The sequence below is a fragment of the Bactrocera tryoni genome, chromosome 5 (genome assembly GCF_016617805.1).
Source record: "Bactrocera tryoni isolate S06 chromosome 5, CSIRO_BtryS06_freeze2, whole genome shotgun sequence".
Lineage (NCBI taxonomy): Eukaryota > Metazoa > Arthropoda > Insecta > Diptera > Tephritidae > Bactrocera > Bactrocera tryoni.
In genome coordinates, this window is record NC_052503.1 from 51,484,608 (window position 1) to 51,510,870 (window position 26,263).

Genomic DNA, 26,263 nt, shown 5'->3' on the forward strand with positions numbered 1-26,263 from the left:
GGGGTGATGGACAATACGATTCACCTTTTAACCATCGAATCCAATACGATTCACCTTTGTTTCATCGCTCTGAAGTACTTTTTTTCAAAATTTAACGTCATTTTCTAAACGTTCAGTAATACTGTTATGTTTCCTTTGGACAGCAATGGTTTGCGCATCATTAAGATGCCTACTGGATATGCTAAACCCAAATACCTCATTTATTTCAGTCATAATCTCTCCGGACGATTTAAAAGGTTTGGCTCTGCTTTTCCGATGATGGCTCTATCAACTTTTTTGTGATTTTAATTTTCAGAAATTAGGATCACTTTTAACAAAATGAACGCCATAAGTGATACATATGTACTATATACCAGTTTTCGCGAACAATCCTTAATTTTGACAATCTGAGTTGGAATTAAGCCTTATTGTGCAGAGCCTAATAGTGTGAGTTTTGACCCATTTTTGGAACATTTTAATTTTATTTAGTATATCTTCAATACAATATACAATCAAATTTCGTTAGAATGCGATGGAAAGGAGTAACAATAAATAAATTAGGCATGATAACGGCATCAGCTTACCGTCATAAGTAAGTAAATTATTTCGATGCACTTATTTGATATGTCAAAACCAAAAATTTAATTGTATAATTTATTTTGAAAGTGCGCTATTTCTCTGTAGGAAGCATAGTAAAGGTATGATTATATCTGTACTTTTTAAACAAAAAATACAGAAACTTCAAATTTAATGGAAAATGTTTATTATCATTCGAAAGAACATTCTTTGGCATTTATTTTTTGAGATTATCTCTTTCAAATGTTAACTATCCGTTGAGTTCAATTTTGCATGACCCCTTCGAGCATTTCGACTAGTAACTGGCGAATGACACGCGTGATGTTTTGCACCAAGACTTGAATCGAAGCGGGATTCCGCATACACTTTAGACTTTACATATCTCCACAGGAAAAAGTCTAACGGTTAATAGGCCGGCACAAAACCTGAAATTATCTACTCACGGAAGTAGCGCCGTACAGTTGAATCCAAATATCGCCGAGATCATGAACTTCAATTCCAGGTATCTAATAGTCGGTTATCATGGCGCTATGATGGTTGTCATTAACGGTTACGTTTTCACCGGCTTCATTTTTGAAGAAATATGGACCGATGATTCCACCGGCCCACAAACCACACCCAACCGTTGTTTTTTCTGGATGAAATGGCAGCTCTTGAAAATCTTCAGCTTGCTCTTCATCTCAAATGCTTCAATTTTGCTTGTTTATATACCCATTGAGCCAGAAATGGACCTCATCGCTGAACAAAATTTGACTCGAAAAAATCGGATCTTCTTTGAACTTTTCAAGAGCACAAAGAGAGAAGCGATGTCGCTGGGAAGCTCGAGCGTTTCTAGTTATTTTGTCATCTCGGTTTAACTTATAGTTACATTTGTATCTAAATGAGACTACTAAAATTTCAACCACAAAATAACGGCACTGAAAAAACTTCAAATTTCTGCGAAATGGCTTAATTCGCAGGGGCAAAACAGGTCTTATTCATTTAATCACTCTTACTGTTTGAAGAAATTTGTTACCGGGAATTGAAAATAGATTATTAAAACACACTTTTTATTATTCTTTATATTTAAAATCATCAGTTTTATTTTATATATTCAACAGAGATTACAATTTTACCTTAGCCTTTCCATCTACTGAGAACATCGCCCATATCATAAAACTGCCTTTTCCAAAGTTTCTTCATATAATTAATAAGTTTAGATCAAATAAATCAAGTTTCTTTTAATCATAACAAAATCAATTATCTTTTGCAGTACTTTTGGATAACTAGTGACCCGTTTTGCTTTGAGTATTGATTTTCGGGTTTAAAGATATATTAAAATTTTCTCGAAATTTCTAAGAAAGTGGGCGACAAATGCAGGTGAAATTAAGAACAAAATCCAACGCATCATTCCTATTGTGAAAAATAAAAACATAATTCTGGAAATCCAAAATGCTCTAAATTTAAATAAGAAAATCATTCAGCAAATGTTTGTATTTGAATACAAAATTATTCAATTTTACCTGACATAAATATAATAAGATTATTTTTTCTTCTTATTTTTCTCTTCCTTTTTCTTGAAAAACTTTCGTCTTGCTATACTGAGTTTGTTGGCTTTTTGGTACCATTTCTGAAACTTTTCCATTAGCTAAAACAAAATAATTTACCATTAATTTGAAAATAATATGGACGATACAAGCATCTATTCAAACTCAATGAGACCTACTACGACAATATACTAATTACCTTCTCTTCTGGTGGAAATATTGGTGGATTTACGCCAATGAAGTTTGTTAAGAACTCGAAAGGACTTAAGGGTTTCGACTTCAATTTCATACGGCGGCGCACATCTAAAGTGTCTGCAATATTATCCGTGACATCACCGGAGTTATAATTTTTAAACACCTTAGCTAATGCAGAGTAAACGTAATCATCGACGGAATCATCACCAGCATAATTAGCCAGAACTTCTAGCCAAAGCAGGAAGCTGGTACCATAATCACATCTGGGAATCAATAACGACTTTTGAAACACACGCCTCATTTTTGGTTTTGCTGACCATGGAGCGTCCGTTGTGCCCAAAAGCATTATTTTATCTTCTTTTTTGATTGCTTTTAAAATCTTCGTGCTGATAACTTTTTGAAGCAACCGAGGATTCAAATACTCCTGCTCTTTAGGAATCCTTTTCCAAAACACTCTGTGAACGTCTTGTATAAATATTATCGCTGGTTGGAACGCTTTTGCAACTTTCATAACCACGTGCATTAAATAGTTCAAGTCTTCATTACTGTAAGCTTGTGTTTTCTCTGGGCTGAGATTCATAAACACAGCATCTGTGGCAATTGAAAAATGAACATACATACGTATATACATATGGTATTTTGAGATATAATTCACAAAAATGTACTATATATGTAGGCATAAGCAAGGAATAAGCTTGTTTGAAGCGATTGTTAGGTCTGAACTTATAACAGAGCTTTTGGCAGTCCTAAGTTTAATTCTACATTTATCTATGTATGTATAATATATCGATTAGTTTTAGGTGGTACAAGCAACCGTTAGCTGAACAAAACTGTTATACTTTGTGGCTACATGTTGCAAGAGTATAAAAATCTAGCGTGTGGATCAATTAGATGGAGTAGTGACATACTAAAAATTTTAATGTTCTGGAAGGCTTTACTGAAGTCAGTAAATTTTAATTTCGAATGACGAAAATCTTATCGAATTATTGAATATCTTCCATTATTACTTATATGTACACTTATATGTAGGTATACGAATATAATTTCAGTTTATGAAATTAAATACTACTCCTGCGACCTACGTTACCTATTTCAAATGCAATAATTTGAGAAAGCAACTTCTTTCCATTATTCAAGGGTCCCGCTATACAAAGAGATTTCGGTTTATCTACAGTAAATTCTCCCAATCCAAGCATGCATTCTTGAACAACCATTTTAATATCGCCTTTAGCCGGTCCCAACGTGCTGGAAATATTAACAACAAATAAGAGATCGTTAAATAAACAGCTTTATATACAAAATAATAAGGTACATATGTATGTATACATATGTATGGTCATTAAACCAAATCATAGTAAATTTTTCAACACAATGTTTTTTGTAGATCTGTCTTCTACGCAAATCAACATAAAATGTTAAATTTTGTATTTTAACAATTTTATATTAAAATTTTTAACAAATGAGCGAATTATAAAGTTGTTAGTTGATGAAGTGTAACATTTAATAGCCCTTAAAGTTGAAGCCACTGACTCCGAATTTCGGTAGTAAATTTTAATAATTTCGACTCATTGTTGGATGGTATATCTTTCCACGATGAAACGCAAACTTTACTGAAGAGAAATGTCAAAAGAACCAGAAAAGATATGGCGTCGTTTGCTATCCCTATCGGTCTACTTTTGTAGACACGTATTGAAAACCCGTTATTATACTACTCAACAAAATTTTAACTTTTTACGTCACATGCAAACTTAAGTATATCAAATTTTGAATTTACAAGGGTCACTAAACAATAATAAAAAAAAATTACGTCAGGTTTTCTTGTGTTTTATCGTAAGCACAAAAGTGGTACAAAGCATTTAAAGACGGTCGAGAGATCGTTCTTCGACCTCTTCAACTGATGAAAATATTAAAAAAAGTGAAGGATGTGGTGCTTCAAAATCGATAGACAAGTTTTAGAGAGATGACAGCTCGACATCTCTTGGGAGTCCGTTCGAATGATTTCGGTGGATATTTTGGGTATTTTTTAAAATTGAGTACGATTGTGACCGAATTTAAAGTCAAAAACACAATAAACACCATCGATCAACCACCGTATTCACCAGATTTGGCTCCGTGTAACTTTTTCCTATTTCCAAAAATAAGGAGAACCTTAAATGGCCGTCGTTTTAGAAAATAGATGAAAATCGCTGAAACTGAGCTAAATGCTGTCCCAAAACTCGAGTTAGAGAAGGGTTTCGACGATTGGAAGAAGCACTGGCAACATTAGCGTAGACGAATCAATATTTTTTTTTTTTTCAAAAAACGAAAATTACCGATATTTTTGAACACAACTCGTCATAAACTTTTTAGGAGAACTATAGGACAAATGTTAATGAACTGTTTAGTTTAAGAGAGAGTATTATTTCCGTTGTACAAAAAAGATTAAATCAATACAAGATGGTTACCAAAAACCGTTAATGTGCTATTCCTAAATACTCAAATACTTTTTAACAACTCAATCCACTAATTTAATTACATTTGATAAAAAGTAGAAACTTACGTCAAATGATCTTCGTCTCGAGTGTCATCTGCAACAAAGTTGAAGTCAGAAATAAACGACCCGAATGTCTTCTTCTCGCATTTTTCTATTATGCCTTCTGCTTTCAACTCCTCATACAATGACTCAAGTGTACGATCAGCAGTCATGTCTTTAACCTTTTTCTTTTTCTTCTTCTTTTTTTTAGATTTAGCTTTTTTGTGTCTTTGAGGTTTATATTTCTTATTTAGGTCCATGCAAAGAGCTTTCCGAAGTATTTCATATTCCAATCTAAATTTAAGAAAATCGTAATTATTACTTAAAATAAATATCATGGTCAAAAAGATTACAGTTTAATATTAATACCTAACTAACTTATACTTCCCTACACCACAAGTCATTAGTTATCCATAAATGACCACTCTCGTAACATAATTTTACGACTTCATAATAGCTTAGAAATAGCGGAATAAATCCATTAATATGTACTTTTTACAGAGTCACAAGTGATACCAGTCTACATACAGCCGGTTTTTTATCTCGTTTATATTAATTGTCTACAATTTAAAAACATTTGATGTGTGAGATGTTAAAAGAGTTAAATCATCTTCGTGCACTTTTTCGTCCGTTTTGAATTGCTATCCTGTTAAAATTTTGGTATAACAAGCGGATGCTCAGCCCACTGATTTATGGGGTCTTACAGTAGGTCGACATGTTATCCCTTATTTAAATTTTCAGTAATTAAACACAGTGGGTCAATACTAATGCCTTTCACTAGATGCACTTTCTTTGATTCCGAATTTGTTAAAAAAATTTTGGAAAATAGACAGAAAATTCTTCTTGAATTTCACGAGAAATATTTTTTTTTTTATTTTTATTTATCTTTTGTTATTTATGCTAACATTTTTCAGAATATTTTTGCGTGCTGCATAGGCGATACATTCACCAATGGATTGATTTACTTACCCTTGGCATTTAATTAAAATGTTTTGGAATATGTTTTCAAATCAAATGGATTAATTAAAAATATTAACATATGGAGATTGTGGTAATTTATTGACCGAATCGAATTAATAAAATTTCGGTATCAAACTATAGTATGTCCATATAATACGTTCACTTAATTAGATGTCTTAGTTACTGACGGAAATATATGCTAAAAATATAAGGAAAAATAATAATAGAAATAATTTGCTTACCGCATATATTCATCCACCAATGCTCTTAGCTCTCTGTGTATAATTGCAAGTTCTCCTTCCGTCACCCAATCCTTTATTGCTTCATGATTTTTATTGAGATATTCATCAATCATCCTCCAGTCAATAGAGTACTGCTTTATAGTTTGCTCAATATTCACTGCAAGAGAATAACATATAGTCTCCTTTTTGAAATGGTTATATGTAAGTATGTATGAAAATAGATATTTATTTTTAACAGTATTTCGGCTTTGCTGATAAGTAAGCATGTTCAATGGTATTTGAACAAAATTCTTAAAGATTTGTACGAAAGATTTTTTCTACGATTACAAAAATGTCGCGAAATTTTCTGCGAAATTTATTTTTTTATAAAAATGGTTGCCAAAAATCCAAATTTCAGTGGTTTTTTTAGCTTCGTCCAAGTTATAAGTTAAAGTTTTAGCCAAAAGACGTATTTTTTTACTTTAGATGTCACCGGAATTGGCGTCGCAATGGCCGAATTTAAAATATTTTTTTCCAAAAATTTCAGAATTTCTTTGTTAATAGTGTATGTTTGTAACAATAATAATTTCTATTAAAATATTTCATTTCTTATATGAGAAAAAAATTGTTGCAAAAATGCTGTTTTTTACCTGAGGAAACCCATGTAACCCCTTAATCGATTTTGCGGTATAAGACAAACATACAGTTTTTATCATATTCTGTAGGTTAGATTCCAGTATAACCGTTTTATGAAAGATGTGCGTGGTAGTTATCTGATTTTGTCCAGACAAATGTTATATCATAAAGTAGCTAATGTTTTCTCTTATGCTGTTTTTTAGCAATCTTATGTGACATTATTAAACCACTCCTGTTCAATTTGAGGTTTTTACGTTAATTATATTTTGTGGCTGAACTACAAAACTTTGTCGAACAACAGTGTTTTGTGGACTACAATTTGACTAAATATTCTGAATTTATAACTTCACATCTATTTCGATTAGTTTTAGCTGTGGGGCTGGTTGAAAAGGTACGCACAAGAGCACCGTTAGATGAATAAAATTAAAATAACCTGTTACTAGAAGCTTAGGGTTGTTATTACCCCATAGTTCATAAGTTAATGAAACAGAATTTAGGTATGAATTAGTTAACTATTAAAATAACTTACATATATTTTTATTAGTCTTCATATCATACGCTATGTCATAAATGCCATGTTCCTTCATCTTTTTCCTTCGCTTAGCCTCTTTGATTTTTTCTTTTCTTATTTTGTCCTTTTCTTTCTTTCTTTGTTGTTTGGCTTTCTCTGCTCTTTTTTTCTTTTCTTCTTTGGATAAATTCATTTCGTTCAACTTTTCTTTAAACTCCTCTGGAGAAAATGTTTCATCGATCAAAACTAAAACAGTTCCAGATTTTAGCGCATCCGGATATGGATGAAAATCTCCCACTTTATCGTAACTGCAATTAGATATTTTTAGAATATGACTTTCTAATGATATAATATTGTAATGCTAATCTTACAATTCCTTGAACCATGCACGTATATGATCGGATATGTCCTCCATTATCCATGGCGACCTTTCTTGCAACAATCTGGTTCGCTCATCAGTCATCAATCGAATGAAATCTTCATCCAGTTTTATCTTCAACTTTTCATTTCTGTATGTTTCCATAACAGAATCCATATACTGGTTTGGATTAATTAACCTTCTCTTAGTTCTCATACCGTACAATGTTTGTTTAAAAATATGCCTTTTCTTAAGTATTTTTTGACTTTTATGAGCCCTCCATGCTAACTGAATCTTTAATGCTGCTTCGTTACGAATTCTATTAAGTTCATCTTCATCGATCTCTACAATTTTATAACATATACATTTACAAGTATATAATAAAAAGTAATTAATAAAAAGTATTACTACTATTCCTACTTACTTACCGTCCTTCGATTTTCGCTCAATTTTATCTGCTCCTACTAAATACTTGCAGTGTTCATTTGGTTTTACAAAGTCCGCATTGAACATTGTTCTTTTCACTGGTATGCTCATTGGTTGATCGGGTTTATAAGTAAATGTGTAATGAACTTTTCTCCGTTGAAACACTTTGAGATTTCTCTTATCGTATTTGATGGCGGACTTATAAACACGAGCGCTTCTAGCCCTTTCATGAGCTTGTATCAGCTTAACTGCCTCACTCAAAATTAATTTGTCCTTCTTATCGGCATCAGTTTTCTCTTCTTCATTCATAAAAATTCTATTCTCATACAGTATGTTTTGTAGTTCAGGTGGACGACGATATAAAAATTGCGGAGAACGCCATATAACCAAATCATAAGGATTGAGCTTTCGTGCAATTAAGGCTTTGTCGGTGTAAACATATTCACTTAATTCTAAATTCTTTAGCTCTGTTTTCAGTTCCATTAAACGTCGAACGGCAGCTTCGACCAATGGTCTAACCACTTTACGCTTCTGAACTTGAAACGTATAGTTATAAACATAGCTCAGTTTATTGACCAATTCGACGTATAATACATATAGTTCCGAAAATATTCTATACGTAATCAACGGATTGGATATTGGCTCTTTTCTTTTTAATATATTTTGCCTTTTTATAATGTCTTCAATATCCTTTTTTGTGCCAACCCAAAATTTGTAATTAAAATCAAAAGACATATTTGCAGTTTTTTATCCACAAACAATTTTGACGCGAATTTTATTTTTATTAATTTTTTTATTGTATTTTTGACAATACAAAAATTTAGTTTGAAAATGATGTATTCATAACATAATTGAATTATTATTGAATCATCATGGCTCATTTCAAGCATAACCCTTGCAAGGCGGGTGTAACCAATTCACTATTACACTATACGATTTTTATACCCTGAAAAGGGTATATTAAGTTTGTCGGAGACCCTATAAAGTATATATAGATATAAATGATCAGTATGTCGAGCTGAGTCGATTTAGCCATGTCCGTCTGTCTGTCCGTCTGTCTGTCTGTATATATACGAACTAGTCCCTCAGTTTTTAAGATATCGTGTTGAAATTTTGCAAAGGTCATTTTCTCTTCAAGAAGCTGCTCATCTGTCGGAATGGCCGATATCGGACCACTATAACATATAGCTGCCATACAAACTGAACGATCGGAATCAAATGCTTGTATGGAAAACTTTCACATTTGACAAGATATATTCACGAAATTTGGTATAGATTATTTTCTAAATCAACAATGTAATCTCCGAAGAAATTGATCAGATTGGTTAACTATAGCATATAGCTTCCATACGAACTGAACACATAGTTACTAACAGAAATGCTCCTGTGAAGGGTATTTAGCTTCGGTGCAACCGAAGTTAACGTTTTTTCTTGTTCTTCAAGGGATCGTCTCAGTGTGACCCTCCGAAAAACCTCTGATTTTCGCGATATTTTTTTTAATGTTGAAATTAACTAATCGGTCCAGTTTTTTATAAATAAGTACATTCATGAGTCATGACGAATACAATATGATTTTTTTATGTTTATTTATTGGGTGTACAATAGTTAGATAAATTGTTGAAATTACACGTAAAAAAAGGGTTTGTACTTTTGTCCACGATTGCGGCCGCAATTTTGATCTAAAACAAAAATTTCAAAAAGATTATTAATCTGTAGGAAAGTCGCTATCGCTCTATGGAAGCTAACTTTTTTTTTTTGATATTTGATATACTTCAGATTCAGTTTCGAACGAGTTATTTTTGAGGAATTGCTCCACGGAAAATAACTAATTTAAAAAACGACGAAACTGTTGGAGTCAGAACTGATGTGCTGCACGAAGGAAATATTTTGTTTTTTACTACACGAGTTAAAAGAATTTTTCCACAAACGTGTGTGAGAAACGCCCATAACTCCTACTTTCAATTGTATTGACGATCAGATGTCAGCTTTTTCGCTGCCGTTGCCCTTATCTAACATTTGCACAGCTACTACCGGAAGACGGTTTCGTCTACTACTACTCTACATCTCTTTTCGAAGAGGCCGAACCACTTTCTCTCGCGTGTTTTGTTGGTCAATATTAGTGTCCATGACATAAATGTCCCCAGTAAGAGTCGGTATCCACCTCCCGGAAAGGTAGTCGACATTCATGGCCAAGGTTGTCTCAACGATGAGGCGAGGGTTGACGCACGCCCTTATGATGCAGAGTATTCAGAAACGCACTTACTACACCAACTAATTGATGACAGTACCGCTACGGTTTTAACGGAACCAAGGCAGCCTTGACATTAATTCCCCAGCAAATTCTGTACAGTGTCAAGCCTACATACTAAAGTGGTGGAATACCACGGCTACCAGTCCAAATTGTAGCCAAATACAAAAACCATCGTCTTAAAAATAGTACGTATTAGTCAGAGTTCGATAGTCCGTAGGATTTCTTCAACGTCATGAAGGTCGCAGCACCTCTCGGCTAAGGAAAACAAGAGTAAGAGCACTTTAAACCTAAAATATTGGTAAAATATCAATCAAAATCAAGTGAACGTTTAATCTTGGATATACTTAGGTTTGTTACCGAAAATGTTTACTTTATTGGATATAAACCGAACACAGGGGTCAATGCGTAAATTACCTCGATAAAATGAGTGGCGGGATATCAAAATGCTTTTGGTTTCGAAGATGATCTTATACTCTTGCAACATGTCAGGTATACTCTACAGAGAACGGTTGTCTGTAACACTTAAAACTAATCGAGATATATAAAGAGTCATATATATGTATATAAAGTGGGCGCGGCCTCACCCCTATTAATTTTCATGTATATATATATGTATCTCCCAAGCTATATTAGATGAAATCACATATCTTCCTACCTACTGGTCCAATTTCAACCAAATTAAGTATGTAACATTATCGTTACATTCCTGTAGATCAGGGTAATAATTTTTAAAAACAAGAATGAGAGAAAGGAAAGGAAAGGAAATTGACGGGCTATCTGAGATCGGGACGACGAAGGGGTCAAAAATAATCAAACATAATTTACACGAAAACTATGAGTTTATTATTCGTGCAAAATTTTCAAGATTTTTAAGCGGTCTCCATGTTATGTGTTAGTGCTGGACAATACCAGACTTTAAGGTAAGGGCAGGTTCAGCAAGTTGTCTCTACTGCCGTTCTATTACTTTACTTAGTCAACAAAGTTAGTGGTATAATAGAAGGTAGATTTATGAAATATCACAAAACTATTGCTGCTTTTACTGTTTGATTGCCATTTTCGTGAATCACTTTCAAACAATTGGATATGGCCTCACCAAATGTTTGGTCAAAGGAAAAGCAGCATCTCCCACATAATAAAATCGGAATTTTATCGAACTGCATGGAAGATTTTCATCTTCTAGGAGTTTCATTCTTCCAGTTCAATTGCTCTTTCCGAAACCATTGGCTTTTAAAACTGTACCCCCGCTTTGGCTTCCGTAAGACACTTTGTCAACTGCGGTGAACTTGTAGGTGCTGTCACAATCTGCCAATAAAATACTGAAATATTGATTGTATGTAGAGGTAAAATGTCTCTTATTAATTTGATTATTCCAAATATGTAGTATATACTGGAAGGTTCATCACAAATGGTTGCACATACTTGTATTTTTAATATAAATTGCTAATAGTCGATACTCTGAAAACCTAAGCCAACATTTGGCAACAAACTCCATGCGCCAAATATCCAAATTTATTAATTACTAATCTTATATGTAAAATATACTTATGTATAATAAACAAACAAAATAAACTAGCAATGTTATTGGTAGCCTGCATTCTGTTGGTAATACATACATACATACACACATGCGTCAACATATTGAATTATTTTACTATACGTATTTAATTAAATTAAGCAGTAGATTAAACTGATCTATTTCCATTCGCGTAGTATCCTGGAACTGAGTCTAATACTTGTTTAATATGAGCAAGTATTTAGAAAAAAATCCATGCATTGATCTTTTCGGCTCTGTTTGTATGTAACATACACACATACATACATATGTACATATATCGTTCATACCCGAGTTCTCTTTTCATTTATTAAGCACAAGCCCAGAAAAGCAATGTATCTCTTCGGGTTGCTAAACCTTTAAGCAATTTCTGCACTCTTATTTTCCTCTTAACTTTAAATTTTTTCCTTATCTTGATGTTTTTTCGCTTGGTTGTAAGATGTTGAAATCCGGATGTCTGTCTGTCCGTCCGTCCGTTTATTTGGACGTAATTTTTTTGGGAAAAGTGGGCGTGGCCCCACATATCTCGGAAACTACTTTAGCTATGTCAACCAAACTCTATAGAGTCGTTTCCTTCAGGCATTTCCATATACAGTTCAAAAATGGAAGAAACCGGATAATAACCACCCCCACCTCCCATACAAAGGTTATGTTGAAAATCACTAAAAGTGCGTTAACCGACTAACAAAAAACGTCAGAAACACTAAATTTTACGGAAGAAATGGAAGAAGGAAGCTGCAACCAAGCTTTTTTAAAAATTGAAAATGGGCGTGGCGTCGCCACTTATGGACCAAAAACAATATCTCAGGAACTACTATACCAATTTCAATGAAATTCGGTATATAATATTTTCTTAACACCCTGATGACGTGTACGAAATATGGGTGAAATCGGTTCACAACCACGCCTTCTTCCTGTTACAACTAAGCGAAAAAACATCAAGATAAGGAAAAATTTAAAAGGTCATAAAAAAAACTCACACATACGAACGCCAAACCCTTTGAGGGTTTTACTATACTGACCTAGTGCCATCACCCTGACTTGGAATTTCTCACCCCCCAGATTAGCTGTTGTACTGTGTAATCATCTGCTTGTCAAAAATACTGCATATGTATTTTAGCCGCAGATCTGCTTGCAGAGTATCTGCATGGCTGCGTTTCGCTTCAATGTAAACGTACTCATACAGAAGCATACATCGAACTTCTCTGCCAAAGAAAATTTGTGAAGCAAAGCGAAGCAAAAGTTCTGCTTATGTGAATTAGCCAGAACTCTCCGTAGGACGTCATTTTACGTAACGACTCCATTCATTCTCACAGTAAATTTTATCACTCCAATTCAACACAATGAAGAGTTACCGATTGTCACACAGCTTTATTATAAATATTTCTTTCTAAACTAAGTTTGTCAACCTTTACTTGCAGGCTTCTTAATTTTCTAATAATTTTTGGCGATTTTTGCTTATTCGCGTACACATGATTATAACTTATAATTAACTAATAGAGTGATCCCACGTACACCAAAGTTTCAGGTATTTTAGTCAATACAGCCATAAGTACTTATAGATACTTTAAAAGATACCTTTGGCAATTAACGCATGAATGAAACGATATTTGACTGGATAACGTTCAGCAATCTATACTCCCATGTTTATTACATACGTTAACGTCTGACTATGTAATCGTGCTTTCTTAAGGCACTTGAAGATAAATGATAAACACGCAACACCGATTACCAATTTCAACACCTGCAACCTGAGCTACTCGTCAAGTACCTAGAGTGAAGGATTATTCCCTTTCCACGGCGGTCGGGTCTACGTAACCGGAACGGATCCAGATTTTGATCGCGCCAAGCTCTGTCAACTCTTTAGAATTCTGCCGCAACAACAACAACAACAACACCAAGAAACCGTGTTCCCGTAATCAGGTACCGTGTTTAATTTTCTTATTTATTTTAAATATAAAATATCTGAATTTAATTTTTGATAATTATTATTATTTCTCTTTATAACGGAAGATTAGTAGAAAAACATCACTATGGTATTCTAAATGGCACAACTATCGCTTCGTTGTGATCGACTCGCAAATTTAACAATGCAGCGTGACCTTCACGTAGAAAATTTGACATCTGAAATAAAAACCAAATAGTTCAGTTAATTTTTTTTTTATAAAAAATATTATTTTTTGTATAAATTTTGAATAAATTTGATTTAGTATAGACTCAAAATTTTCAGAACGGCAAACAAAAACACAAAAAGCTTATGATAAAGAAAAACGCCTTCAAGCGAAATTATGGACATATTTCTTAAAACTTTATATAAAACAAGGACGGGTCATGTTTGGGTATAACCGATTATACTCTCGTTATTCATAAGGCAATTTTGGGCACGCTTGGATACTGTGGTAGACTATATGTTATGAAAGTATTTTTTTTTTCTTATGAAGAAAGAGTTAGTTGATTCATACCAAATGACATGAATCTTTTGCAAAAGCAACGTCGATTAGAGGACGCAAAATACATGTTTGATAACGTAGCTGAGGATTTATCAAACGGATCATTATTGGTGCCAAGACTTGGGTTTATGAACATGACGCCGAAAATTTTAAAGTGCGAATGGGAGTGTCTTTGTCCGGGTCTAAAATTTAATTTGAGCCAAGGGAAAATCAGATTTGTACGAGTTATTGGGAAGTTTTTTCCCAGAATAAATTAAGCCATAACCAAATTCTAAAACATATACAATTATATTTACGATTTAATTAACCTATTACCTTCTATTTCATGCGCAATAATGTACTTCTAAATTTTTATAATATTAAATTTAAATGCAAAATTACCTGCAACAAATCGTCTGTTGAATTCATCACACATAATTGATCGTTTGCATTTGGTATATCTCTTAGGAACCCTATAAAATTAAAAGGAAATATACATATATGGATAAAAACTTTTAATTGTTATATTGGTTGCACAAATGAATAATTAAACTTAAATAAAATAATTGTAAAAATAAAAACAACTTGGTTGTTTTCGAATGATGATTTGGTCTAAATATTATGAAATGAGCGATTGCTGAGAGAATTTTTCAAAATGCAAAGACATATTTCGTATGTGTGCAATCTATTTACAAGTGTAGACATATGGAGCTTAGCTAATTTAATTTTATTATTAACATAATTATATCTCATGGATGCTGTGCTTAAATTTCAAGTCGAGTGTCTTATAAAGAATTTACATCAGTTTTCAAAACTTTTACCACACAACTATCGTTTTCAAAGTCAGTGCCCTTTTTAACTTTAAAACTACTAAACCGAGTCTTTTAAAAATTTTAACACTCGTTTTTCCAAGATACGTTCGAATAATTGCTGCCAATTCCATATGTAATATTTCTTCGTAAAAATCATACCTACAACATAGCAGTGTTTTTTATTAAAGAGATTTAAATTGTGTTCACAAAAAATTTACACAAGCATGCCTATTTTTGCACGAAGTGTCCCTAATCTCCTCCTTAATTGGAAGTTTAATAAAACACTGTCCGTTCTACAGGGTCCGGCACTCGAAGTGTAACCAATTAAAAAAACCCGAAATTCGGTTTGGAAAATTATTTTGATTTACTTTAAAGTACAAAATGTGTGAAAATAATCATAAATTCAGGATCAATTCACTTTTGCTCGATATGACCTCCTTTTGCCTTAACTATGGCCTTGAGACGGTCAAAAAACGAATCGCAAGCTGCCCGAATGTGACTTGCCGGTATTTTGGCCCACTCACGGACAATGGCTTTCTTCAGCATCTCGGGACTGGTGTATTTTTTACTTCGGACCTTGTTCTCCAAAATGGCCCAGAGAGAATAATCCATTGGTGAATTCGAGAGCCATTGTGTGATCGTAATGAAGTTCGGAACGTTGTTTTTCAGCCATTCTTGGTTCAGTCGCGCTTTGTGAGACGGTGCTGAGTCTTGTTGAAACGTCCATGGTTTGCGACCGAAATGTTTGTTTGCCCATGGCTTCAAAGCAGCCTCCAGAACACTTTCCCGATAATATGTCGCATTTACTTTGACGCCAGGCCCGATGAAAACAATTGGAGAGCGCCCATCTGCGGTGACAGCGGTCCAAACCATTATTTGTGGCGGGTGCCGATGATTTAGATTCTCGTATGAACGGTCGGTCAAGTAAACCCTATCGTTTTGAGAGTTTACGAATTGCTCAATTGGAAAAATTTTTTCGTCAGAAAACACAATGTTCGGAATTTGACACTTTCGGCCAAGCGAAGCAACTACTTCGCTTTCTCAAGTCTTACTTGTTGCTGCTTCGGCGTGAGATCATGGGCCTTTTGGAACTTGTAAGGCTTGACCTTGAGCTCATTTTCCAATATGCGTCGGATGCTGCGGTCGGATATTTTCAGTTCTTTAGCCATTTGATTGGCACTTCGACGTGGATTTCGCTCAAGTCGCTTCTTCACTTTCCGAACCATCTCACGTGACGTTGCAGTCTTTTGATGACCACCTCCATTGCGTTTTGCGATGATACCAGTATCATTGTAACGAGTGATGTTGCGATAAACAAAAACTTTATTCACATTAAGCTCACGAAAAATTGCTGGCTGTGATTTTCCAGCTAAATATAAAGCAATCACACTATTACGTTTGAATTCCATCGCTGATCACTTTTTTTGCGTTCACTTTTGGCAAAACGCTTTTGTACACTTGTAAACAATACTCCGAACTGTTATTCAGCAAATTTATAAACAGCTGATTCCAGTGCGACAGCTGCCCGAAGGGTCTGAAGTTGGTTATACTTCGAGTGTCGGACCCTGTATAGGGCTTTCACATTTGATAATACTAAATTAAAATGTGTGTATTTATAAAATATGTACCTGAGGCTCCTTTTTCAGGGTGTTGAATACTATTCCATTGTTGCTGCAGGCGTTGAGAATATAGCTTTATTCGATCATTGTACTCTTCATTTTCAAGATTATGTAAATCCATAGCACCCACATCAATCATGTTCCTAAGAAAACAGGAATATTTGTGTATTTGATAACTTTATTATATTTTAAGTTACAATATAAAAGTTATTTATATCTCTGACCTAGCACCATGCTATAAAAATATTTAACACATCGCTCATTTACATGACTCAAAAAACACATTTTTTTTAATTTGGGTATGCAGAAATGTTTGCAATTTCATTGTCCATGTTGTGTAAAAATTGCATTTTGAAGCGTAGATAAATAAACAGCCAAGATAAGAATGTGACGTCATTTCACCACTTGTTATGCTCTTTATTTTTTTACCACAGCAACCACACATCTGTTGTACCCGGATGAAGTTTTTTTTTCATAAAGACATTTTGTGGTATAAAGATATTGGCGAAAGGGTAATTAAATTTTTCTTGATTTTTTCTCTTTATATTTTTTACAAATAGCGTAAAAATTTGAATTGAAAAACGTTAATGTTCAAGAAAAAGTTTTAGTGCACCCTTTTTCGTCCCATTTCCTATAGTGATTTTCTTTATTTGCTAAATAAGAGACAACTGAAAATAAATATCGACTTTTATGATTTTTTATGAGTTATGACTCTATTCATAGAAATGACCCCAGCGGGATAATGGTTCACCGCTTACATTTTTCTTTGAAGAATACTTCGAAGAAAATTCGATGTAGAATTCTTCGATACCTGGTAATGCATAAAAGTAAGCTATGCGGAACCTCGCTTACATTTTTCGATACCAGGTAATGCATAAAAGTAAGCTATGCGGAACTTCGCTTACATTTTTCTTGAAGAATACTTCGAAGAAAATTCTATGTAGAATTCTTCGATACCAGATAATGCATAAAAGTAAGCTATGCGGAACTTCGCTTACATTTTTCTTGAAGAATACTTCGAAGAAAATCCTATGTAGAATTCTTCGATACCAGGTAGTGCATAAAAGTAAGCTATACGGCTAAATTATACTGTGTTCATATTTACAAATCAAGTAAGTACATGAAAAACGACAAATACAAATTGATGGAATAAAATTTATAAGTAAATTTTTTCATTATTTCGTCAAATCATCAAGCAAAAAGTTGGTCGTGATCAGGTGAGCTACTATTTTAATTAAAAATTTTGTTTATTTTTTTGTGTTTAAACTTAGAATAAAAAATAAAAGAATGTTCTCAAAAAGACATTTAAAAACATACTCTTTCAACTTTTTTTGTAGAATGTGTGAAAGTTGAAGGTTTCACCGAGTCGGAGTATATACACCAAATTCAAAAAAGTATCAAACTCGCCAAAGGCCGTTTCTTCAAGTCTCGTTGCTTGGATAAAAAACGAAAAGAGGCTCAGCCACAAAATTAAAAGCAGCATACCAATTCGAACAAAAAGGAACGAGAAAGGATCTCGCGCAGCTTTCTTCGTTACGACGTCGTTCGACCAACATCTCCGCTTTCGCAGCATCCCGGTTCTTTCCGCTAGTTACCCGCCTGTATATATATTTAACGTTTTTTAAAACCTGCTGTTTTCAACCTTTGATCATTTTATATATACTATACATATATAATATGTATTTAACGTTTTTAAACTATTTCAATTTGTAATAATTCAGTTCAGTTAAACACATTTTGTTATAACAATTTTTAAGTGCATTTCGCAAAAAATAAAACCTTTATAACGATTGTATCGAATTTAACTGTGGCATGATGGAATTCTTTGTTAACTATGGCATCGAAGAATTCTTCGTTAACTATGGCATCGAAGAATTCATCGTTAACTGTGGCATCGAAGAACTCTTCGTTTACTTTGGCATCGAAGAATTCTTCGTCCCTATGGTAAGCGAAAGGGGTGATCTGTTACTTTTCGTAGGACATCGCCGTGTTAATTTTCATCGGTCGGAGTAAGCGATACAATCATGCTACATCGTTTACCTTGCTCGCTTACCAATGTCTACCATATCCCGCTGGGGAATAATGAAATACATATAGAGCGTAATTTTTATTCGCCGAGAGAGAGACCTGTTTCTCAATTGCCTACCGATCCCAAAGTATACGTAGCATTGCTGGAATGTTCTTTTCCGAGATAAAGTCCACAAAGTCTTTAACTTTTTCAAAAATATACCTGTCAAAAGAGACGTATTTCTCATGACGCGAGGAATCTTTGTGTATGGCCACCAGGTACTTTGTTTTTTCTTCGATCACCGCAAGACAACCTTCTTTTTCTACGCTGGAAAATTTATAAAACCTCCGATGATTCCTTCAGTTACGAAGCTCCGAAGAAATTCTTCAGGATCACTATAGGATATACCTTCCAGAGGTACGCAGATGATATTGTCATCGTAGGCCTTAACGACAGAGCCGTCAGCTGTGGCATTTACCCTGGTGAAACAGTTCAGAAGATAGCTAACACTATTCAAAGAGCTGGAAAGGTGATGGTCATCGTTCTCTGAGATAAACAAGGTGTGATCAACAACCTGAAAAAAAAATTGTCACGCAAGGCCACGACTAACACTTTCGTTGTCGCCAAAGGCTAATTGGTCGAATACCGTTTTAATCACCTATTTTTACATATTTGGCATTTCATTATATATTTATTTGTTTATATATTTAAGAGTAAAAATAAAATATGGCAACGACATAAATGTCACGAACATGACTTTACTATTTGGCAGCCGCTGTCATTTTGAAATACACACAGTCACCGGAGGAAAATCGCATTTTTGTTTGTGTCTAACGTTTTGGTAAAATCTATTAAAATAAAGCATGGATTTCTCACAGGATTATGGTATCCACGACAATGCCGTCAGCACAGGCACCACTATTATGGCAGTTGAATTCGATGGCGGTGTAGTGATCGGAGCAGATTCACGTACCAGCACTGGTCTCTTTGTGGCCAATCGTGTCACAGACAAGTTGACTCGGATTACCGATAAAATATATTGTTGCCGCAGTGGTTCCGCAGCAGACACGCAAGCCATCGCTGATATTGTGGCTTATTCGTTAAACTACCATGAAAACCAGACTGGCCAAGATCCATTGGTAGCAGAGGCGGCATCAGAATTCCGAAATTATTGTTACAACTATCGTGATAGTTTGCTGGCGGGCATTATCGTGGCTGGCTGGGATAAACGTAACGGCGGTCAAGTGTATTCTATACCATTAGGTGGCATGTTAAAGCGCGAGTCGGTAACCATCGGTGGTTCAGGTTCGAGCTATATTTATGGTTACGTTCGTGAAGCTTATCGCCCGCAGATGAATAAGGAAGATTGCGTTGCATTTGTGGTTAAAGCTGTGAAACATGCTATCTACCATGATGGTAGTTCCGGTGGTGTGGTACGAATTGGTATTATCACAGAAGACGGCATCGAAAGGAGAGTGTTCTTTAATACAGAGTCCGGAAATCCAGTTGAAATAGGCAACTAAATACCTTACATAAATATGACTTATGAATAATAAGAAATGTATATGAGTTTTTAAAATTAATATGGATAATTTCAAATAAAATTTCTTAAAAGAAAAAAAATATATTTTGATTTTGAATTTATTTTCTAAATAAGTGTTATCTTCGGTAACAAATAAAAATAAAAAGGTATTTCAATAAGCTTGATAAGCAGACATTTCTGTTTACAAACGTAGTTTTTTATACAAATAGTATTTAGAGTAAGCATCGAGACATAGACATGTACATTTAAATGCCATTTTCTTTTACAAAGTTGGATTTTTAACAAAAATAAGCAAGCTTACGAAAACCTTGTATAACAAAAGTATTTAAAAAATATATAACGATCGATTAGTTTTGCATATCTAATATAAATTTCTTTCCAGCGAAACCTTTGAAATCCAGAACAGCAGCCATGGCATCCTTAAATTTTTGCAACGGCACCATCTCATGAACTGGTGCCACGAATTTGCCTTGTTCGATCAATTCACACAATTCTGTAAACATTTGTATACGTTCGGGTGAGTCAGCGTTTTCTTTACTCCAGCGTGTCATCCAGAAGCCACGAAATGATACATCCTTGAAAATCAGCGCAGCTGTACCCGCAATTACTGGTTCTCGCGACATACCGCCGTAAGTAACCATTACACCCTTGTCGGCCAAATGACGCGACACCTCAGTTGCACTCTTACCACCAACACAATTCAAAGCTAAAAGTGGCCGTGGCAAATGATTTTCTTTAAAGAGCGTGCTAGAACGAATTTCTTCCTCTGTTAATACTTCTGTAGCACCTTGTGATTTTAAATATTCTTTTAAAGACGCTATATCTGGACGGTCGCGTACAATGCCAACGGATTTTATATTCCATGCCCTACACAATTGATGAACAGCTTGACCTACAGCACTATTCGCACCGTTCTGTATAACACAATCACCTGGTTGTAGGGCTACAAAATCTTTTAACATACGATAAGCTGTACAAGGATTAACAGTAAGGGTGGCAGCTTCAGCAAGTCCAATTTTCGATGAAACCGGCATTAGTTGTTCTTCGGCAAATATAGCATGTGTGGTCCAAGTACCCAATCCCGAAGCAAAAGGTATAACATGTTGACCAGTTGTTAGTTTTGACACATTCTTACCAATGGCAATAATTTCTGCAACGCATTCATTACCACCAACAGCAGGAAACTTTGGCTTAACTGGATATTTACCTAAAAGAAAATGTGGACTAAAATAGATTAAAAATATAAAATATTGTCTAATGATGCAGCAATTACCTTGTATGGTATTTATATCAGCCGGATTAATAGGTGCGGCCAGTACTTTAACCAATACTTCATTATCTTTTGGGTCCTGTAGTTGGCCTTCTACAATTTCCATTACATCAACCGGTTCGCCATGTTTGGAATACTTCAGTGACTTTACTAGAACACTCATTTTACGTGTAAATTGGAAAGTTTTCGGTAAATTTGCAAACGCGTAGCGTGTCGGTTGAATTAAATTTTTAATGAACATGCTGATTAGTTATCACAAAATATTTGGATTATAATCCTAAATTATCTTTTCCAGCTTGTTATCACAGTATCAGCTGTTTGTCTCCGCAGAGTTGTATGTGTTTACAGTTGACAGACTCAAAAAGTTATAAGCATTTTAATTAATAAAATTTTTTTCATTTTCGATATATTTTCTGTTCTATCTGCCCTTTTTTTTTACTTTAAATTTTAATTGCCTTGGCATTAAAGTAGCTAAATGCCAAAGAATTTTGAGAAAACAAAATTTTTAGTTGTGATTTCAAACAAAAAAATTGCAAAACTATTTGGTAAAGCTAATATTTTTGTTTAGTACACATCTGGTAACATCTCCACTGAAGTGTAACTCACGCCATTATATTTGACAGCAGCTGCGTTTTTGTTGTTTCAATTCAACGGTCAACTGTGTCAAACAATCGTTCGAAAATTTGGAGAAGGTGCGTTGTTTTCAGTTTTTTTAATATTAAATATATATAAAAAGTCACAAACGTGTTATTATATTAAAATTGAAGGTGATAGTGGTGTACTTAAAGTATTGTTTTTTAGAAATAGAGCTTAAATATGTCGGCTGCCGCGTTGTCCACATTGGCAACATTCGACGATATTCGTCGTTGTATTCAGGTATTGACTGATGGCACCGCAGAGGAAGGTAAGAATCTTTAAGCCAAGCTTAAGACACCAGAATAAACAAAAATTACATTATTTATCTATTTTACGTTAGAATTCCTAAGAGTTTTGCGTTTACAAGAACAATTTCGACAGGAATGCTTAGATACCGCAAAAGAAGCACAGCGTATACAGAAAGAACTAGATGCTTCACTAGAATCAATGGCAGATTTGGAAACGAAGCTTTATCATGCGCGTCGTCTCCTTGAAGTAGAAAGTAAGTTACGTCGTGAAGCTGAACATGAGCGCGATCAAATGGAAAAGAAAATAATTGCTGTAGCTGACTTAGTACAGAAGGATGCCAATTTAAACAATGAGACACGCGATAAATTAGCCTTTCTAAATACTTTGCCGCGCAAACGAAAGTCAATGAACCGTGTAATGGAGGAAAAATATGGCAATGATATCAATTCGACAGGTTCATTTCTCTCCGATTTATCTATAACACAATCGGAAGATGATTTTCTGGATGTGCGTCCATCTACCGGCTGGCAAAAGCATCGTCCCTCTTTGCCTAAAAATTCAATACCATGCGTGGGCGGAAAACGTTCACGTGTTAGTGGAGCTGGTATGCAAACAACACCAGTAGCCAGTACAAGGCGCTCCACTACACGACGTAGTGGTGTTGGTACACAACAGCAACACATGGTGGATGTAGCACCTGGTGCCGAACGCATATGTGCAACTACTAAGGTGACCATTCCACAAGATGGTAATGGTGCTATACGGGCGGAATCTACCATTGAGTCTATGCCTGCTGTGCCAATTGTTGCTACCGTGGCTTTAGATAAAGAGGCGAGCACTGAAGAAGCGGCATGCACCACACCTACCGGTTCACCTTATAAACAGGCAACTGCACCACCAATTACACCGATGACAGCAATTAAATGTGGGCCGGCTATTAATTTATGTTCACCACAAGTCTCCAGCCTACGCACACAGTTGATGCGACCACATAATTTCGCTTCGCGCACTTTCATACGAACGGATACTTGCACACATTGTCAAAAAAAGTAAGCATTTATTCAAACACTAGATTCAATAACACTTATAAATAAATATATTTTTTACAATTATAGAATTCGCTTTGGTACGGTAGGTGTCCGCTGTAGGGACTGTCCAGTACGTTGTCACGCAGATTGTCGTATTGCGTTGGCAGTAAGCTGCGTACCACAATCGGGTACGCCTACAATTAAAGGTATGATGAGTTACATCAGTGATTATGCACCGAACGTGTCACCGATGGTACCAGCACTTATTGTACATTGCGTTAATGAAATTGAATCACGCGGTCTCAATGAGGTTGGTATTTATCGTGTATCGGGTTCGGAGCGTGAGGTCAAGGCACTGAAGGAGCGCTTTTTACGCGGTAAAAACACACCACATCTGGGCAATATTGATGTACATGTATTATGTGGCTGTGTAAAAGATTTTTTGCGTTCCTTACGTGAACCACTCATACCTACCAATTTATGGAAAGATTTCTGTAATGCGGTGCAACAGCCCACAGAGGTTGAGATACAAAAAGATCTCTTTAAGGCAATTGATGCTTTACCAGCAGCAAATCGCGATACTTTAGCATTCTTAATTCTGCATTTCCAACGTGTTGCTGAATGCCGCGAAGTTCTTATGCCGATTGATAATATTGCGCGTGTATTTGGACCAACTATTGTTGGGTATTCATCCGCTGATCCAGACCGACACGCCATCTTCACTGAAGTATACATGCAGTTCACCACCATGCAGAATTTGTTGAAAATCCCTGGCGATTACTGGTCACAATATGTGATATTGGATATAGATAAGGAGAACAATCAAACAAATGGCTCAACCAATACAATAACACGCACACCGAGCCACAATACTAAAGAATCTCTCTATTCCTTGTATGGTGAGTTATTTGTATTTTAAATAACTCACTGTTTTACTAACTTATAGCGATCTTCCATATAGCAACTCCACTCAAAGGCACACTTAAAAAGCGAAAATTCCATGCCACACCGCCATATCCGTATAAAAAATAATAAATAAGGAACTTCTCGAGTAATTTCCAACCAGCCGTCAAACGTCCGTCTTAAACGCGCCGTCACAAAGAAACTTGTACTTCATTTTTCTATATTAATACATATTTTTTTGCAAAGTAGCAATTTTAATATTTTTGTTAGTCGCCGCAAAAAAAAAAAGAAAAAACATACACTTTTTGGCGCATATTTACATTTATTTAGCAATTAATTTAATTTTGGTTAACATTTTCAATGTACCTCATTTGAACTTTAAGTACATACATATATGCGCTACTTTGAATTAACGTTTTTTCTGTTGTTATAATTTTGAATTATCCTTGCAAATCTCAAGTATATTTACTTTTGCGCACACAAATATATTTATTTACATATGGAAGGAGAAAATAATTGGTTGTGGGCCCGTAACATATGTATGTATTTACTATGTGAATACTTAATATTTAATATACGAAGATATTTTATACTTGCACATTTTTACAATAACGCCTAGAATAAGGTATTTCATTTATAAACAAAAAAAAAAAAACAACATATTTTTAATAAAATTAATGTTGAATATTTCTGAATTAAAGTTGGTGAGTGTTTTAATTTGATTTTTAAACGAAAAAGTCGTGAACAGTTAAAAAAAAAGTAGCTGTCTATAATTATTTAAAATGTTTCTTGCTAACTGCAACCCTGTGGTACACCAGGGCAAATGGAACACATGAATAGTAAGAAAAAAATTACTATTTCTACCAAAAGACATATTGCAAATATTTTTTTGTTATAAAACCACGAAATTTAACTTAATTAGACATTTATGTTTGTACCAGTTGCATAAAAAGAACAAGCGTGTGAGCAGTATTGCATGAATTCTTATCAGCGATTATTAGTGGCGTTGTACAAGAAAGTTTTCCTCACTAACTCCAGTTTTTCCTACAGGGTATGCTCGTCTCCACAATAATAACCGGCATATAAATAGAACATGTGTTATCTCGTTTGCACGCGTTGAGCTTCATAGCAAAACAAGATCAGTGCTGTCAGAATTGATTATGCCTGTTAATTTTTCTGGTTCCCAACATGGCACAATCCATTAATATTTTATTCTGTTTCCAGACCTTGTAGCGCGTAAGTGGCGTGGCGCTGATAACGAAAATTCTAATAAGAAACTAGCTAAGTATTGTGTTTACTTTGCAGGTGTGTGGCATTCAGTAATTTAAAATAATTTGTGCAAATATGGCGAATATTGCAAAACTTTTGGCTGGACGTGCCCAACATGTACTACAAGTGGCCGCGAAGCAGCCACAGTTGGCACCGCGTTTCTTCGCCTCTGGTAAGTGCAATATACATATGTATGTACATAAGAAGTTGAAATTTATATAGAAGATTCCAAAGCGGCAATCTCTTGTGTCTCCGGCTATCTTTGTGCCCTTATGAACTTCCTTATATGTATGTACATATATTCCATGTATAGCAATGTATATATGTGAAAGAAAAGGTTGGACTTTGCACATTATTGCCACTGTTGTTTTTTACTTCTTTTGTGCAGAAATCAAGTGTTTTGATTATAATTATTTGAGAAAAGTATGTATGCACATTTGTTGAGTTCAAGTGCAAGGTGTTTAATTAAAAAATGAGATGTGACAAAAACTAGCTGTCACTCGTTTGTTTTTGGTTAATTTGACGACATCGTTATGTAATAATGACATTGACGTGTTATAGTTCAAATGCTTATTTGTTATTGTTTTCATTGTTTTTTTTTTGTTTAGTCGAAAGGCGTTTATAATATAAGTAATGAAATAGGAAACTGCATTTGTTTAAATTAATGTATGGTTAAATACATACATACATACATACATATGTATGTAAGTAATTTATGCAAAAATGCCGGTTGTATATAAGTGGAAAATTTATATGGCATATTCACAAATATGAATAATGATTACATTATCATC

The 26,263-nt window shown here is 34.5% G+C and overlaps 5 protein-coding genes across 5 annotated transcripts in view; 2 read left to right on the top strand and 3 right to left on the bottom strand.

Moving 5' to 3' along the window:
- Window positions 1–1,702: 1,702 nt before the first annotated feature.
- Window positions 1,703–8,635, bottom strand: LOC120777757 (dynein regulatory complex protein 11). The gene is made up of 9 exons (XM_040109256.1): window positions 7,903–8,635; window positions 7,488–7,818; window positions 7,135–7,424; window positions 5,991–6,147; window positions 4,816–5,082; window positions 3,364–3,521; window positions 2,281–2,867; window positions 2,058–2,182; window positions 1,703–1,991 (listed from the first exon to the last, which is right to left on the bottom strand). Exons 1-8 carry the CDS (start codon window positions 8,633–8,635, stop codon window positions 2,078–2,080), a joined length of 2,628 nt encoding a protein of 875 aa, XP_039965190.1. The 3' UTR covers window positions 1,703–1,991; window positions 2,058–2,077.
- Window positions 8,636–13,673: 5,038 nt separating this feature from the next.
- Window positions 13,674–26,263, bottom strand: part of LOC120776531 — a 13,897-nt gene continuing 1,307 nt past the window's right edge. The window contains exons 3-5 of the mRNA XM_040107264.1: window positions 16,573–16,706; window positions 14,535–14,605; window positions 13,674–13,827 (exon numbers count right to left, since the gene is read on the bottom strand). Coding sequence (XP_039963198.1) covers window positions 13,735–13,827; window positions 14,535–14,605; window positions 16,573–16,706 — 298 coding nt within the window. The 3' untranslated portion in view covers window positions 13,674–13,734. The remainder of the gene's footprint in view (window positions 13,828–14,534; window positions 14,606–16,572; window positions 16,707–26,263) is intronic.
- LOC120776530 (proteasome subunit beta type-6-like) lies at window positions 19,346–20,175 on the top strand. Its single transcript, XM_040107263.1, has one exon. It carries the CDS (start codon window positions 19,435–19,437, stop codon window positions 20,092–20,094), a length of 660 nt encoding a protein of 219 aa, XP_039963197.1. The 5' UTR covers window positions 19,346–19,434; the 3' UTR covers window positions 20,095–20,175.
- On the bottom strand, window positions 20,195–21,703 carry LOC120776529 (enoyl-[acyl-carrier-protein] reductase, mitochondrial-like). Its single transcript, XM_040107262.1, has 2 exons — window positions 21,388–21,703; window positions 20,195–21,321 (listed from the first exon to the last, which is right to left on the bottom strand). The coding sequence occupies exons 1-2, from the start codon at window positions 21,623–21,625 to the stop codon at window positions 20,462–20,464; spliced, it is 1,098 nt and encodes a 365-aa protein (XP_039963196.1). The 5' UTR covers window positions 21,626–21,703; the 3' UTR covers window positions 20,195–20,461.
- Window positions 22,054–24,475, top strand: LOC120776528 (rac GTPase-activating protein 1-like). The gene is made up of 4 exons (XM_040107261.1): window positions 22,054–22,288; window positions 22,361–23,318; window positions 23,385–24,196; window positions 24,259–24,475. The coding sequence occupies exons 1-4, from the start codon at window positions 22,201–22,203 to the stop codon at window positions 24,327–24,329; spliced, it is 1,929 nt and encodes a 642-aa protein (XP_039963195.1). The 5' UTR covers window positions 22,054–22,200; the 3' UTR covers window positions 24,330–24,475.